The 18,423-nt window shown below is 42.9% G+C and overlaps 1 protein-coding gene across 7 annotated transcripts in view; it reads right to left on the reverse strand.

The window, feature by feature from the left end:
- Nucleotides 1–1,223: 1,223 nt before the first annotated feature.
- celf4 (CUGBP, Elav-like family member 4) overlaps nt 1,224–18,423 on the reverse strand; it is a gene marked incomplete at both ends in the record, with an annotated part of 87,286 nt that continues 70,086 nt past the window's right edge. Inside the window, 11 exons of one of the 7 annotated variants that reach the window (XM_080460872.1) lie at nt 1,224–1,351; nt 2,550–2,693; nt 3,622–3,699; nt 4,141–4,203; nt 5,675–5,785; nt 6,161–6,313; nt 8,060–8,198; nt 9,321–9,461; nt 9,792–9,871; nt 10,769–10,897; nt 16,979–17,027. In XM_080460872.1, coding sequence (XP_080316998.1) covers nt 1,224–1,351; nt 2,550–2,693; nt 3,622–3,699; nt 4,141–4,203; nt 5,675–5,785; nt 6,161–6,313; nt 8,060–8,198; nt 9,321–9,461; nt 9,792–9,871; nt 10,769–10,897; nt 16,979–17,027 — 1,215 coding nt within the window. Of the gene's footprint in view, nt 1,352–2,549; nt 2,694–3,621; nt 3,703–4,107; nt 4,204–5,674; nt 5,786–6,160; nt 6,314–8,059; nt 8,199–9,317; nt 9,462–9,791; nt 9,872–10,768; nt 10,898–16,978; nt 17,028–18,423 lie in introns of all 7 variants that reach the window. The other 6 variants (XM_080460875.1, XM_080460874.1, XM_080460873.1 and 3 more) reach the window with 6 other exon arrangements.

Here is an 18,423-nt window from a genome sequence, read left to right on the forward strand (position 1 = left end):
CCTCTCCCTCGGAAGCGGCGCCTTCCCTGTGCAGCGCGCTGTAGCATTTACCAATTATCTTTTACCTACAGGGTAACACACAGGGTCACTTACTGTAAAAATGTTCTACAAATAGAGGAGGCTATGTGTAAGTAAATTCTTATGCAGCTTTTGTTTGTTGCGGCGAGCCATTAAAACTGACTGATCCCTCCAGTTTCAATATCGCAGACACATTAGAGGGCACAGATTTTCATAATGCAGCAATATGCCGGCATCATAACAATTCTCATCCCTAATATACTTGTGAACCTTCAACTTTCAGAGAATGCTTAGAGGACTTTCTGGTTTTGTTTTTATATAATCTGCTTTCAAAACTTTTTTCCCTTCAAGTGTGTGTGTGTGTCGGGGTGTTCCACTTCCGCATGACTTGTCGTCTACGAGATAAGTGAATTAGCGGGGCACCGCAGTAAATCCTGTGCAATAATGAGTAATGGTGACACTCGGACTGTCTGTGGCGACATACAACTCTATCGCTATTCTTTACAAATGATGAGCTGCTTATCAGGCACCTGCAAATCTTCTATGACTTTTAGGGAAAGAGGTTGCACTGTTCAAGCATTTGTCAATAAAATATCTAGTGGTTGAGTTTCCTTAATTACTAAATAGCATCAAACAGCTATTAATCGTTGACAACAACATTTGTGAAGTCACGTGACACTTCTTGCACTATTAAATGATTACTATTAGAAATGTAGTTACAATTACTGACGTTTCTCCCTCAAATGACTCCATCCTCCTGACAGCATCATGAAAGGTTTCTAACTGTAAGTAACATCACCATTAGCTTGTATCCACGAGCTGTAATGTATTCACAGCCCTGAATAACTATCGGCTTCCCTTTTTAAGAGCTGTCTGCTGCTGTTTGCATCTTGATAGTTTACCCCAGCTGCTTTTCTTATTTTTTTTTTTTGCCACTTCGTTCGTTAATCTTTGTTTTTCAAGAACAGGTGCTATGCCAAGTTTTGTATGACAACTCCAAATGGTAACCCCCCCCCCCCGTTGGGAGCGTGTGCACAAGAGTGGATTTCACAAGTAAATATTTTTGGGTTTTAAGTGATTATTACTTCTTAAAGTAGTAACTGGGATCAGATGCAGTTAAGCCAAGCTCGGCGTCTGACCTGTCTTTCCCTGTGTTTGACGGCTGCCCCGGCCACCATGGTGGCGGTGGCTGGATGGGGCGGGGGCTAGTACGGGCGGTTGGCGTCCTTTGGCCTCTTCAGTTGCACTTTGAGTCTTTTCATGCCGATCTGGAAGCCGTTCATCGACTGGATGGCAGCTTGGGCACTACCTGGGTTGTCGAAGCTCACGAACCCTGGGGGAAAAGCCAAAAATGGGGGAGAGAGAGAGAGAGAGAGAGAGAGAAGGGGATGTTGTTAGACAAAAAGGCAAAGAGAGCAAATTCCAACGGCACAAGAATGGAAAGTGAAGATGGGGCCTTTAAGATGAAGCAGTCTTTTCACATTTAAAAAAATGGTTCTTCAACTGAAAGAAGATTGAAGTCTATTAATCTGCACACAAAGCATTTAACAACTACACAACTGGTTGTAATGCACTTTAAAAAAACACGCAATGCTTATCGTACAGCGGTAAACAAACAATAAGATAATACAGATACATGTTTGCACAGCAGTCTAACAAGAACAATAGGATCACAATTATATCAGCATGCAGCCAACATCACAACACAACTCAATAATGGTATTTGGAGCCAGAAACATTGACGCGGTTGTGCTACGTTTGGGTTTCGGTTTTTAACTTCCACTTGAATGTGAAAAAAGCGTCAAATCACAAATTAAAAAACCTGCATCTGAAAATTGCAACATGAATAATACAACATTAATGTTGTGTTGTATTAATGAGCAAAAGCTAATTTGCAAATGGGTTGCACCTGATGGACTCTCCATTAAACATTCTCCACAATCCATTTATAATTTGCTGCATAATTATACGTTCGGCTACATTGTGCTGTCAGCGGCACAAAGTGAGGCAGCAGCTCTCTATCTCTGCACGCCGGAGCAACCGCTGTATTCCTACTTATATTCTTAGCATGCATTACTTTTGCTTGTGCTTACAGTATGCTATAGACAGGAGTAAAGACTGAGAGTCAGCATTTGTATTATGCAGCATGTCACGACGAGCACAATAGCAACTTAACCGCGAAGATAAGACAGATGAGCTTCTCAGCAGCATATATAAATATGATGACAAATTTAAAGAAGTTAGAGCTTCAAAGGGAAACAGTTGTAAGATTCATAGAAAAAAAAAAAAAATCCAGACACTGAGGCTCCAATATTTCCCATGACCTGCTTTTGCACAACTGCAAAGAAATTCTCTCATCATTTGCTTTCATAGTCTTCCAAAGGGAGAGGTGTTGAGAGGTTAGGAAGAGGGAGGGGGTGGGGAGGGGAGGGGTGGTGGTGGTGGACTGCAGTACAAAATGTGATTAGTAAAAAAAAGAATAATCAGAATAAATAACCAATAATCTCTTGGTTTTGTTCATTTTTACCCACCAAAGCATTTACTTTGGTTTGTCGCCCGATCCACAAACACTTTGGAGGAGATGACATTACCGAAAGGCAGGAACATCTGCATCAGCTCTCCATCCCCAAACTCCTGAGGGAGGTGGTAGATGAACAGGTTGCAACCCTCTGGTCCTGCATGGAAACAAACGGAGAGACAGACAGGAGGAGGGAAGCAGACACGGGGCAAAGGGCAGAGAGACAAGGAGAGAGATGGAGAAGGGCAGGTGGGGGGTAGGAAAAAAAAAGGAGACCATGACAGGATGACTTTCGGTCCATGGAATAAAGAATTTAAAAGAACATCATTAGAAAACATGTGCTGAAAAGCCCATGAAAACCTGTTTGGTTCAAATGTCTTTGTCCCTACTCTTCTTGCTGAGTTTTCACACTAAAAAAGTGAGTCCACATATTTCAATGCATCAGAAATGGGCAATATTTAAACATCGGACTGAATCAAAGCAGCTGATCAATAAGCGGATGAAGCCTGATCTACATGTTTCTAACATTTCATTAGGTGTCAGAGTCATTTGCAAAGCCCCTTCATTCAGCTCATAGTTACTGGTTCGTAATGATTTGAAGTGTTTGGGTGGTTTTTAGTTTCCATATTCTTAATTCTTTTCAGGTATCCCATATCAAACAGCTGCTTAACAGTTTAATGGTAAACTATGGGCTGCCCGAGCACTTAAATGATTTGCATTAGTTTGTTTATGTTCCACAAGAGGGCAGTAAGGGCCCAGATATGTGTCCCAAGCCTGGAGGTCATTAAGTTCATGAGTGGGTTTCTGGCTCCGTTGAAAATACTCAGTCACATCTTTTGTCTTTGATTCATCATTTAGTCTAAAGATCGAATGATTTGACAGAAAAGCTAAACAATAAGAAAACAAACAATTGTCTCTGGTTTAACTACTTGAAGCTCAGAAAACTAGTGAAATCCCTCAAAAACAGTCCTGTAAGCAGGTTGAGATTATCAACTGTAGATCATTCCAAGACAAAGAAAAAGGAACTTTGAATCAATGCGTAGAGCATGTATGAATGTGAACTGAGTGTGCTGTGTGCACATTACCTTCTCGTTGTTGCTGAGGAATGATGGGTGGAGGGTGGGGGAAGGCTTGGCTGATCTGGCCGTATGCAGCAGGGTAGGCTGCTGAGACACACACAAGCACGCACACACCACGGATCAGATAACAGTCATGACTGGAGCGCACACTCGGATACATACAAACAATGTGATATATGCGGGGGCACAGCAGGCAATCGATCAGATAACGGACAATAGAGTCTACATGTTGCACAAACGCACACCTGACACGGCCCAGAATAAATGACGCGGTGAGACAGGAACACCTAATGTTACATGAACAAAATTCAAATATGGACAAAAGGAGGCTTATCTTTATCCTTGCCTTACTTATTTCCATCTCACACACACATGCGCACGCACGCACGCACGCACGCACGCACGCACGCACGCACGCACGCACGCACGCAAGCAAGCACGCACGCACGCACGCACGCACGCACGCACGCACGCACGCACGCACACACACACAGATGAGTGTTGCTGTGAGAGTGACAGACAGACCTGCATACTGCTGGACTCCTGTGTAAGCCTGCTGGAGAGGATCAGCTGCAGTGGGACTCTGAGCTGCTTCAACAGAGAGGGAGAGGTGGAGAAGGAGGTGGTGGTTGAAGAAGGGAGCACAGATGGATGGAGGTGTGCATGTGTGTAGGGGAGGGAGATGAGGCAGAGAGGCCGGGGAAGAATGTAGATGGAAGAGAGGGCACGGAGGCAGGCGAGAGTAATATATAACAAGGGTGAGAGGGAGGAGGGCGATGGAGAGGAGAACAGACAGGAGAAGAAAAGCAGAAAGGTTAGAGAGCCGAACAGCATGGAGTCAAGTCGCTTCACTTTCAGTGTGTGAGGAACTGAATTCTGAATCTCTCATCTTTCTTTTTCACTCTCCTCTCAAAGCATTCCAATACAAGCTCTTTTTTTTTTTTACAGAAAAAGTGAAAATCAAAACTTTGAAGGACCACAACAACACAGAACTCCACTATTACAACATTAAAAGAAAAATAGACCTCGGAGGCTGTTTTTTTTTTTCCCCCCCTCACCACACACAAGCCCGAGAAGATGATTTTTCACATGTACCACAGGACAACACAACACCGAACACACCTGTTGCCACCACTTCACATGTTGGAGATCTAAATTCTCCCTGCGTTGCAACTACCACAGATGCTGCGCCGCACTTTATCGCTACCCATCTGTACGTATAACACATGCAAGGTAAGTACACCACTGAGAATAACACACACACACACACACACGCACACACGCACACACGCACACACGCACACACGCACACACGCACACACACACACACACACACACACACACACACACACACACACACACACACACACACACACACGCACAGAAATAACCACATGCACACGATAACCCCAATCTCAGTAAACACCAAAGCACACTAACGGCAACACTGAGAATCTGTCACACATAGCCTGGAGAAGACGGAAAGTTGTGGGCTCAAAAAAAAACCTCAATAAAATTTACTGCTTATGAAATCATATTCAAAAATAATTTGGTTGTATCACTGCTTGTGAGACTGTGATAAAATTTTTGGCCTGGGGAATTCCAAGTTTGTGAATGTATAAACAAGGGCGTCGGTTTATTAGAATGATATTCCTTGTATTTGCATTTTGCAGGTTTACTACAAAGTACATGTTTTTTTACGAGCGCGTGAGTGCAGATGAAAATACCACCTGAATGACAGAGTAGTCACTGCTTTTCTCAGCCCTGAGTGCTGTCTGCAGGGACGTCAGGATTTAGAAGGTTTGCCCTTGTGCATAGAAAAAGTGAGCGATTGTAGAAAAAAAAAAATTTCCACTCTGAATTTGCAAAGTTTTTTTTTTTTTTTTTTTTAACAAATCTTTTCTACATACTCAGAAAGTTGAATTTCACCTTCACGTCTTCTTTCACAGGCTTGCAAAAGGCTTTGAAAAACAGAAATCTTCCTGACCCTTTTGAACCCATAAAGAAATCAGGTGAGGGGAGAGGGTGGGTAAATATGGTGGAGGGGGAGGAGTGCTACCTTCAGAGAGAGAGGAGAGGAAGCAGCCACCCTGAACCCCAAAACAACTCCGCGGAGCCACGCCCAAGCTGTTTTTCTCTGAGTCCTCTCTAAAAACCACCTCCTGCAACACTGGGGAGACAAAAGAAGACAGATTTTTCTTCCGGCTCGAAACAAACACAACCGGTGAGGTACTAGCCACGGCTCATGACACAAGCGCATACTGAGGCTCCAGCAGCCCATAAGCACCTTTGCCAAACGCTCATCTCCTCGACATGCTCACTGTCTGTGGGCTGCTTCGTTTGGCTTCGGCCTCCTGAACATGCTTCGCGGCTGTTCACGTGTGTAAGCCTGCAGCATGCGCACTTTCCTGTTACAGTTCGTGTGTGCGTATCAGGACCGTTGAAATCCCATGTATTCACTACACGGAGCAAAGATGTGCAGAGATATTGTCTGCGAGTCCTTTTTGTGTGCTTTCATACATGCCTAGGAGATAATTAGACCTACCAGGGTAGTGGTGTATCCCATTGGTGAAGACAGCTTCTGCAGGGGGCTGCCCATTTGCCTGGGGGGGCGGCATGCCAGTGAAACCATTTACACTAATGGGAGAGGGGATGCTGGTCACTGTGGGGGCGCTGATGCCTGGGGGAGTGCTGCCTCCTGCAGCCAGAGGGCACACGCACAAGAAAAGAAAGAAACAGTAAGCATTTTACTGTAGTTTTTTTTTTCCCCCGTCCCTGTTCTGGAGACATTATGGAGAACTTTTACTTTGACTGGCCACCTTGTAACTCTTGCAAATGTCAGAGGGACCGGTCCAGTGGGCCGGTGAAGACACTAAATGTCAGGGCTGATTTCTTGTCCCAGTTTGGTCCTTACTGTGACACAACAGCCATTACATTCTCAATCTAAGACACATTGTTTGAGAATCTTGATCACCATGTTTATATCAAATGAGCTCCAATTATAGTCCCTCATATATAATCTCTTCCCTGCACTCATTCAGTGGATCTTGACTGTGTAGATGCTTGATAGTTAATACATGACCATTCAAATCCACTTTTCCTTGTTCTTTTCCTCGACATGTTCCCACTGCAGCGATACAGCAATGCCTTAAAGGAACACACTACCTTTATCCACTTACTTACACTGCTGCCAATACTGTTTTCAAAAACATCTCAAATGTTTCAGGATACAATTTTTCTCCATCTAATTTCTATCCGCATTCATACCCTGCAGCATCGCCATGCCATTTACATCAGGGCTTTTCTTTGATGCATCTCACAGTAACAGCATCGCACATGTGGTACTGTGACACAAGTTAAATCACAATGCTGCTTTCTGGTGACCAGGATTTTGTCACCTTGTGTACTAACTGTACTCTGTACAGAATTAGATCAATGATTGGCACAAAGGTACACAGGTAGTCATCGTATACTGTGTGTAAAGTGCAGTTTTCACTCAGCTTTTATTGACATTGTGTTAGAAATATCATGATATTACAATGATGACTTGAAATGAGTGTTGTCCCAAACAGCAAGCTGAAAATGTCAGATCACAACCAGAGTAGACTGGTGAAATCTACATCACAGGAATTTAGATTTGAAGGAAAAAGTAGATTTTTCTTTTCTTGTTTTCCAAATATTATTTGTCATTCCATCAAGGTAATTTATCTGACCATGCATATAAAGATTGTCCTCACAGACGTCAGAAGTCATAACATCCTGAAAAATCCTGTATAAAAGGTTCACCATTTGATTAATTGACCAACTTTTTCCAGCCTCTTCGCTATTTACAAATAGTAAACCTCTGATTTAGAAATAATCAAACTCATAATTTGCAGTTGGGAAATAAAATGAGTCAAGACACACAGTATGATGCGCTCTATTGATCGTGCTCACTCTAAAGTGCAATCCAAAATGTACTTATTGCTGAATATAATCTGACAGACCCTCGCAAGCAGACACTGTTACTAAATGTGTCAGACAAGCAAAGAGTCAGGCACACAGATGGAGCAGAAATGCTGATTGCAAGTGATTTAACATAATGTAAAACACATTTTCACTGAGTCATCTCACTCAAACACCAACAACAGTGACTCAAAAGAAAAGTTGAGAAGATGCAGGACTTTCGTGGCGTCGTGGTTTTGGTAATACACAAGCTCATGTTAGTCTAAGTAAAAAAAATTAATTTAAATCCATGCATTAAAAAAAAACAAAAAAACATCTGCACTTGTTGATATGACCTCTATCGTTGACGTCCACTACATTGCCTGTTGTCAGATCACCCAGGGAGCAGTAATGTGAGCTCATCACGCCTTTTCTTAAAGGGATCCTATTTTCATTGGATACTGAAATGCGCCAAAATGGTAAATGTGTTCCTTAAATGTGAATTTTTAACCCTGGTTACCTGACGTGGGTGTCAGTGGTGCTCCTGGGAGGCCGTTGATGGTGGCCATGTGCTGCATCTGGGCCGCAGCGAAGGCTGCCATTGGACTGAGGTAGCCTCCCTGGCCTACGGACGCCATCAACGCTGCTTGCTGCTGCACCTGCAGTTGGCGTGGGAGGCGTGATCGTGCAAGAGAAACATGAAAAACTTTCATGTTACCGACTTAAAAAGGGAAAAAAAAAAAAAGGGAAAGTGAAGCTATAAAGGGAATGTGAGATACAGTAGAGAGACTGGAAACAGCTGATTCAAATCTTATCAGCCCATTAAATGGTCATTATCTATTGTTATTACTCCCATACATATTCATCAAACTCTCTAAACTGCACCTACTAGTAGAACCCATCACTCCCATAATTCTGCTACAGATTGGGTGAAGTGCACAAACTGTTTGACCAGCAGGTTCCATTCATTGTGAACCTCTGATAGTAATTATGGTGGAGGTAGATGAAGAAGTGAGTAGTGGAGGGAAAAAGACCATCGCAGGAACGACTTGGTTGAATGGTTTTTAATCTTGTTTCAAAACAAAACACAAATTAGAAAACTTTTATCAGCGTCACACTAAGTTCAACCCAAATAATGATCTTTTTCAAACTTAACCTCAAAACACGAAAACACAACTTTTTAAACGGAATGTGAAAAGAAAAGAAACAACTAAAATAACTTTGGTTTAACCAGATACGAACTATTTATAGCAGAACGGGATACTTTAAAGTAGATACAGACTAATAAGCTAGACACTTAATACATGGCTCAGACTTTTTAAATGACACATGTATTACATTAGACTTGATCAAGACTTTTAAAAACATTTCTGCCCTTTTAAATGTACTCACAGATTATGATAAGAAAAGATCCAGAAAATCTGGCCTCACCAAACCACATCTGCACATTTGAAAATGACCTCCACTTTTTGAAACTCTCCAGACTTTTTCATTTTAACGCAGGCTCTTCACCTCCGATAATGTTCCAAGCTGGTGCATCAAACAGTTATTAGTTAGAAAACCAGGTACTAAATATTAGAGATATGTTAGAAATATAGATTTTTCTACACATCGTATGACTATGATTGGTTTTTTTTAATAAATCGACTATATTGCACTTTCACTCCTTCCTTTGCTGCTCCACATTTAAATCTGAGTTGGGCACGAGCCCCGCGTTTAATCCCTGTGGCTCATTGAATAAATAACTGTGGATGAAAATGCAGTTTTGTGGGGCAGCTTGCCTGAGCGTAGGCTCCATAGGCTCCAAACTGCAGGGCCATCGGGTTGAAGATGCCCATCTGACCAGCCATCTGCTGCATGCGGCGAATGGTGCGCTCCTTATCCGTGTCAGCGAACTTTACCACCAGACTGGATGAGGCGCCCTGTGCACCCACCCATCCACCCACACACACATGCACGGACACACACGCACACCAGGCAATGCATGTTAATATGGCTCAATAGGTACCTGACTGAAGCTCGTACATGCAAACATTTTTTTTTTTTCCCACATCAGAGCTGCAGTTGATTCCAATTGCCATGGAAAGTCGGGATGAGTCATATGTGAAAGGACACATTTCCTCACTAGGATTAATATAGTGTAACCAAGTCAACTTTAAGAAAGTAATTAAGTGCTATTTGACTCATCCCTTGGTGTGACTCAGCGCTCTAATACACCTACATGCTCACACACACAGTTACATCGTACTCACAGGCATTGTCTGGCTGCCGTGTAGTGCACTGATGGCTGCCTGAGCTTCAGCATGAGAGGAGTATTTTACAAATGCACAGCCTGGAAGGAGAGAGAAAATGAGTGAGACACTGAAGAGACACCACGAACAGAAAAAGAGAAAACTTTTATGTAAAGTCTCTCATTCATTCAGTCATTGGGGGTAAGTTTTCGTCAGGATTACAACAACAAACGCTGCGCTGCGAAGGGCTGCTTTGCTGTTCATCGGCGCTCAATAAGCAGACTAAACATGCCACTCTGACACCATTTAACAACTTTGGGATCCTCTGATGGGGCTTAAAATGCCACTGTGTTGTGGTGTCGCTTTACTATTGACAAGTGCTGTTGATGAATTTGAATGATCAAGTTGCCAGTAATTATTGAGCTAAAGCCCACTTAGCCGAGTAAGCTGGCTGATGAAGCCTTGTTAATGGAGCTTCACGGAGGAATCAGAATGATCAAGCCCACTGTAATCATCAGGCTTAGTTATCATCGGGCCTCATTGATTAGCTGCTAAGCTTGCTGATGAACTTCATGCAGTGAACTTGTGTAGCACTCTGAAAACATTTTGAAAGGACATTTTTCCGACATGACATGAAGCCCATGGTTAATAAGGAGGTTGACTTATTTTGGTTTCTCTTTATCACAGCCATGTAGGTTCACTCGTGAGGTTAATGGGGTTCATCTGTAAGGAGTTGGTGGTTTGTATCTCTCATTCCTCCGGGTAAAGCTTTGCAGTGGCATTTACTGTGGAAACCTACCAAATCTACAGTATTCCTATGTAACGACTCCTCTGATGATTGTGAAATAGCCCCGCTTTGACATCACTCACCGTGGAGTGTTTAAGGAGAACTTTGCAAAGTCACCAACTTTGAAAGGCCAAATCATTTCTGAGCAGTAGCCTGTGAAAAAAAAAAAAAGAGCCTGCTCGCTCAAAGTCATAAACAGCTATAAACTCACCTTTGCTGTTTCCGTCGGGACCTCTGAGGATGGTGCATTCCTCGATGCTGCCGAAGGACTCGAAAAGGCGCCGCACATCATCTTCTGACTGTTGCTTGTTGAGCATGCCCACAAAGAGCTTTCTGTCTTCTAAAAGGAAAAGGAGTAGGTCATGATCAGAGGATCAGAGCGGCCTTTTGATATGCTGCATAGACATTGTGTGTTCACTGGAATAGAAGCATGCATCAGGCTGAGATAAGCACTCAAAACTATCAGAGAGAAGTCTTGCAATGCCAAGGAAAGCATAATTTTTTTACAACAAATGTCACTTACAATATGTATTGATGTGTCCTATTTGCTGATTTTACATTCTTAACGTCTCACAGCTTTTGGACTGAAGTCTCCATTGCCCTGCCTGCTAGGTTCCCTCTGACCAAAACAAATAAACTACAATTAACGCAGTGAATTTTACTGCAAAATGCTACAGCATATGGATTTTCAGTGGTACTAATAATGCAGTCTCAGTGTGCTTTGTGCAATTTGGAGTTGAGTTGCTTTTGGTATTGATTTTAGTTGAGCTACACAGCAGTTTCTGCATATTTGTTTCTAGATTTCCACATACTTTTTCACTCGCTGTCCATTACAAATTTGCAGAGGACGACAGTCAAGGCTCGGAACTCTTTTCAGCACACTTCTGAGGGAAAACTAATGGCGTCATGCAAGGCAAACTTTGTCTCGCTGTAACAACAGATTGTATTCAGCGCCACAGTAGTTCGACCTACTGTGTTTCTGGTAAATGTTTGTTTATGACCATGTGTCTAATCCTTTTGTGGCAAAAAAACATTGGTTATATTTTCTCCTACATTCTGAGTGAGCTACCAGGCTGCTCTGGCTTACAATTGCTCCACACTTCAGATAAAAGGCGAGGATGACAGCCTAATCTACCCCAAAGTGCAGTGAGCAAATATCGTGGCTATTAAGTTATTTCAGGACTTCATCTGCCGCATCTTGCCATGTGCCATGTTAACTGGTTTCCTCTGATGATACCATGACAAAAACAGCATTTCAAGACCCCCATTTATGCTGTAAGTCACTGAGGTGGTTTTTTTTTGGGGGGGGGGGGGGGGGGGGGGGGGTGTCACAAGTTTGCTGCCAAGATCAGTAAATGAAAAGTTCCTGCTCATTTATTAACAGCGGACAGCTCCAATTGTGATTTCACCACTTTTACACTTTCAGTGTCAAAGTTGCTGGGAACTTGCTTGTATGAGCCCCCCTCAGAGATCATGAAACATTTTATTCCCTTTTTCAACTCAAGAAAAGAAAAGAAAAATCAATCGGATTCTCCTGAATCAGATGGTCCAAAAAACCTTGAAGATTTATTATTCTTATAATTACCAACCAATACTACCATGCAATGTTAAATAGCAGTGTCAGACAGAGGAATCCGTTTTAGCTTGGTAGTAGCACCATTAACACAGCCTAAGAGAGCGCAGTGTTTTCTTCCCTGCGCAATGTGTAAAGCTTCATTACATAAAGACGCTTCGCTGGCCTTGGTATTTTTGATCCTCAAATTCTCAAGTAGTTCTGTCATGTAACTCTAGCTCCATTAGCTTCCTGTCCAAAATGAATGGGAAATTCTTTTCAAATAATATATCTGCCAGTGGAGCATCAGCACGAGTCCATCAAGATCCAAGTTTACTGATCCTGAAATTAGTAAAACACCTTTTCTGTCACTGTGTACCATTTTGTGAGGGAATCAAGTAATATTCACAGCATGTCATGTGGCCGTGATAATGTCAAACATGTGGTGGAAAATAGTTTCCTTACAAAACGTTTGAACATGACTGTGCAGCAGGCGAACCTAAATAAACTAGTGATACTTTATGTTTGAATGTATAGATAACGTATTGAGACAATATAATGGACACAACATTTTGGTAACCCCTCCTACAAAAGTTTTTATTGGACACAAAACAGTAGACAGTAAAAAAGACCCTGACTGAAATCCAAAGGTCTGACTTGTCACACAAATCTGACATTTCTTTTTCCCCAACAGAATCTGTCACTTAAAACTATCAGCTATAGGTAAGAGACTTGCGCTTGTCACAGGGGGCAGGAATGAGACAAGACAGATGAGTTCGGATGTCAGACCTCACATCAGAACATGATTGAAACTGAAGTTGAAGCTCAGTTGCACAGTTTAACTCTGTGGGAACTTTGCACAAAATACCATAGACTTTTCTTTTTTGGTCATTGTTAGTATTAAATAAGCATCATTAATTATTTTATAATATTTTATGAGAATCAGCAGTAACGAGAAAAAATATGCAGAACTGGATTAGGCAAAAACAATAAGACCCACTTTTTTTTTTGCAGTTGACCATTGGGGAAATTCGTTGATTTAAAGAAAGTAAATTAATCTATTTGTGAGTCTATTTCTCATTTCTGAATACATCGCAGTCATATTTCTGCACTTATCAAGTGCTGCAGTTTTCTGCCTTGGTTCCGATTTTTCCTAATATTGGTTGAAATGTCCTTATAAAGTTCAAGCAGCCCATAATCAGAACCAATTGTTCATTTTCCAAGAAAAAACTTAAGATGTCTAAAACAATTGGGGGACTGTTGAATCAGGCACAAATCGATGACAAAATACAGGCAGACTGTGGTCAGCTGATCCATGTGGGCACATACCGGCGTAGTTGAGTCACTGAATGAGCGTTTGAGGGAAACTGTAAAGCAGACGGTGAAAGTGTGTTGGTGCCCAGCGGCAGCAGATGTGTTGGTATGCTCGGCAGTCGTCTGTTCTTACATTACATACAATCTGAGCTTAGTGGAAATGGATGTGTATGTTTGGAAATTAATGAGCCTCAGCGCAATTGTCTCTGAATGTGCTCTGCAAATTAATGTGTGTGTGTGTGTATCTGTGAGCGTGTGTGCATGCGTGTGTGTGAATGCATGTGTGCGTGCTTAGGGTCCGCTCCCCACTGCCTGTGCCTGACAGGGTGTCCTTGCCGAGTCAACAAGACTAATCTGCGCTCTGGCCTTGCACCGGGGGTGGTGGTGGGGTGGGGTGTGGTGGTGAGTGTTTACAAGAGTGTAGCGCACATCAGAGGTGGAGGACACACACACACACACACACACACACACACACACACACACACACACACACACACACACACACACACGCACACGCATATGCACAGACATGGACACACAAATCTTGAAATGTTTGGTTTTGCCATCACACCACACACACACACACACACACACACACACACACACACACACACACACACACACACACACACACACACACACACACACACACACACACACACACACACACACACACACACACACACATCTTCTGAGACACATACGGCCTCCGAATACACACCTCAGCGGTGGTCAAATCCCACTGTTCTCCAGGGAAAAACACCAATAAATGCTACATCTATCTTTGGGAAAAGACTTTCCACGTACAAACACACGGCTGCGTGCGCACACACACACACACACGCACGTAAGCATATACACACACAACACATACTCATTCATCAAGAGAGCAAATCGATATACACCAGTGTTTCAACGGCAGTGTGAAGCTCTCTTTTTCTTTACACGCACGAACGCACACACGCACACACGCAGTTTCCTTGATCTCTCTCTCTCCTATAATATTTAACATTTAGTCGGCAGGAGTTTTACCAGAATCCATAAAATAGTGTCTAATTTCTTCATTGATTTTTGCCTGCATACCTATTTATGGCAGCATTATTGGCTGAACAGTCCTTTTATTTACTTTCGTCCTCAGTTAAACAGGAGGGAAAGCCAAATACGTTTTTTTTTTAAAATATCTAACCGAAAATACTGAAATATAGTATATATATTTTTAATTTTTTTATTTTAATACTTAGCTTTAGCTCATCTACGGACAAATGATCAGTTCTAAGCACTGCGACAGGAAGTGCTGTGTATTTCACAGTACTGGGACAGTAGGTACTAAAAGTGTTCACAGTTTTAAAATGTCTCTCCGATGGACTGTTTTAGCTTGTGATGTTTTTCAGCTCAAGCGTAACAATTTAACAAGTTACTGAGGTGTGCATTGGGTGAGCCGAACTCAAATCAACGCAGAGACAGACATCGACATTATAAAAGAGTACTGAAAGTGTACCGAGGTTCATGATTTCAGTCCTACAGTCTGAGACAAATGCAAACAAAAGGATTTATGGTTGATTTTTTAGTTATATGCAATTCAAGGAACTTCTATGCAGATTTCTTTTTTTAAAAATTGTTTTTCATAACAAATACTGTTTCTGGTCTTATAATTTGTATTATTTATTAGTGACTGTACAATCCTCTGAAGGTATGTGGCTATGAGAGAATATAAAACTGCACGTTTGACCGAAAGAACCCAAGCATAAGTTTTTATTGTGACACATTCATTTTCATCAGAAAAATCTTTTGGGTAAAATATTTACCGTGGAAACAAATGATAAGTGTCACGATGCATTCCATGGTAGTTCCACACTTTTTGACTTGTGACCCTCAGACATTTGGCTGTGTGTTATCTGAGCAATGATTCAGGTGTCTGTCGGTTGTTAGCCGACGAGTCCCTTATTCATTTCCAATTAAGGGATCCCAAAGAAGTCAAATTATTCATCATTTTACCAAAAAGGGTCCCCCATTAATCACAGTCTCTCTGTCTCAGTCACACTGAGTTATACATGCAGGGCGCTATTTGCTGGGGGATGGCAGGGTAGACCCCCCCTCCGGTCGACTCGTCCCTCCTTCTGCTGAATTGTTTTTACCGCAGGGAGGGATGAAATTTATCTCCCCTGCATGGTGATTAAAACCACTACCCCGGCAGTCCGTGCCCAAAAAAAGAAAAAGAAATAAATAAGAAAGAAAAGAAAAGTGAAATGAATATCTTCAAAACCTAAGTAAAACAGAACTGTCACCTCTCACGCATTAGGAATGAGACTCTAAAGTTTAACTCATGACAAAAGTATCAACCTTTTGCAAACGAACTGTATAGTATATCACTCTCAGAGGACTTAATTAACAGTATTTTTTTCACTCTCACTCAAGTTAAATATTAGAAATGCAGTGTTTGAGCACAGCTTTACTTCATTGCTAGAAATGCATGTGGCTGAGAGGACGCATAACTAAGAAATAGCAAGAGAAGAGGAGAAGGGATGAGAGGTAGAAAAATGGGCTGAGGCCATACATACAGAGACAGATAGAGCCTGAGCACAGACAGGTGTGGACATCCCGCATTGCCCTCACTTTGCTTCCTCACGCTCGGTGCTCGCCTCTGTTCCCTGCAGCTCCATCAATCATACTCACCGAAGCACCAAACTAAATAGAAGAGGATGTTGCACAATCTCTCCTGCTTTCCTTAACATTTTCTCCCTCTAAAGGCTAACACCTCTCTCTCAGTCCTCGTGCTTCTACAGCTTATCAACCTTCAACTTTTTGCATGCTCTAGTTCTTTTTTTTTTTCTTTTTTTCTTATTTCCCTTTCTCGTTCTTTCCTGCCTTCTTTGTGGCAGGAGAATTTCTCTGCTACCAATTATATTAACAACTGCAAAGTTTGAAAGTCTTCAGCCCAAAATGGTCAAACTCCATCAATCTTCTCTTGTACAGTCCATTGATTGATGTCAGCAGCAGGTCACTATATGTCTAGACATAGAAAATTCCCTTTAAGCGGTTCTCCACTGTCAATACAGCACGATGCACACAACCAGCCGCCGCCGCCACCGCTGTGCGCACGCACACAGATCTGTCGCTGAATCCGCAGATACAAAGTTTTTGCATTAGTCAAATAGAGTTTGCTTTGTCACAGACGGATTCTTAAAGGTGTTTGACAAAAGCAGTGACCTGTTTTTCTCCCTCAAGCGTGACAGGACACGCCTGCTTTCCTTGCATGTGCGTGTGTGCACAGGCATCAGTGCATATGATGAAACTCTAAGAAAGGGAGCTTGAGGCTGCGCTGGCCAGGAAGAGCGCTGTTTACATAATGCGTTCTGAATACTGGAGGGGTCCGGCCAGGCCGCGCTGTCAGGCCGTGTCGAGGTACAGGGTACCGTCTAATGGGACAGATAATGGTGAGGCTGATGCGTGCAGGCAGCATGTTTGTAGGGCTGGAACAAAGAAGGGAAGCAGAGGGGAGGTAGGTAGCAAGGAAGGGGGGGGCAGGGGAGGCAACAAAAGAAGGCCATACTGTACCTCCTCGACTCTCACTGTCTGCTGGCTTCACCTGGATCGGTCTGTTCATCTGTGACAGAAGAAGAGAGGACAAAAGAAAAAGAAGAGACAAAGAGAAGCAGTTAGTGTCATTTAATGGCACACGCTTTCACCCACCTAATCCTCCTCCTCTACAAAAAAAAACCAACAAAAAAAAAAACTTTTTCAGAATCACTCAGCCAAATTGCGGGTAAAGTGTATTGAAAATCTCCAAAGCTGTAGCACTTATAGCCATTGGGGGAATAGCTGGTTGGGAATATGGGTTGGAAATATTATTTGATCTGAGATGAAAGGAGAGAGAAGGGCTGGAAAGCGGGATAAGCAAAGGGATGAAGGGAACGATAGAAAGAAGGATGGAGGGAGGGAGAGAGGACGGTGGAGAGGTAACGCTGGGTCGGCAGCGAGCTGTGACGGTGTATCATCTCTGTGCGTGCCGCTGGATGCTTTTCGGGGCCATCCTTATGTGGTCGGCGTGGACTTCTGGTGTTCGTGCGCACACACGCACACACACACACACGCACACACACACACACACACACACACACACACACACACACACACACACACACACACACACACACACACACACACACACACACACACACACACACACACACACACACGCGAACGCAGTGTAATCAACACATATGAGATAACATATGTCCTAACATGTTGTAACAAAATGTCCTTCCTGAGCCTCACTGTAAACCGTTTTTACACGTTCCTCTCTCAGAACCTCACGTACAAGGTTGTACAAATATGCATTCACGCATGCACGCACACACACACACAGACGCACACGCACACAGACGCACACGCACGCAGGCACGCACGCACGCACGCACACTCTCTTTGTCCCCCACTGAGACCTTTGCACAGTGCGTCTGCCGAGGCCCTCCTTTCATTTCACTCCTGCCTGTCAAAATTTCCCTCTCCGCCTCACCACCCTGCTAAACGCTTGCCGCCAATCAATTTTTAATAATGCCAATCGCCACGCTGCCAGGAGGAATAGGAGAAGAGAAGCGGGAGGGAGAAAGAAGGGGGAGGAGAGGTGAGGGGAGGATGTAGGAAACGGAGGATGATAGGAAGAAGAGAAAGGTCAAGGTCCTGTGTGATACAAAATCAGTGTTTGGCAAAATGTCATTAAATCTTTTTCTTTTGAGTTTGCTGATACAGCCGTCATCTTTATGAATCTGCAAAGCTTTCACATCATTCACCAAAGGGAAAAACCTTTTGAGCAAGAGGACAAAGCGAGGCAATGCAAACACAATCAATGCTCGGACCTCCACCCCCTTCCTGTATTTTTTTTTTCTTTCCGGGTAATATTAAATCACATCCTTCTCAGCAACAATTATTTAAAATGGAGTTACCCGCTCCTTCCTCTCCCTCGTCTCCTCCCTCTGTTTGACAGCCAAGAGAACCCTACT

This window comes from Lipophrys pholis, assembly GCF_963383615.2.
Source record: "Lipophrys pholis genome assembly, chromosome: 4".
In the NCBI taxonomy this organism is placed as follows: Eukaryota; Metazoa; Chordata; class Actinopteri; order Blenniiformes; family Blenniidae; genus Lipophrys; species Lipophrys pholis.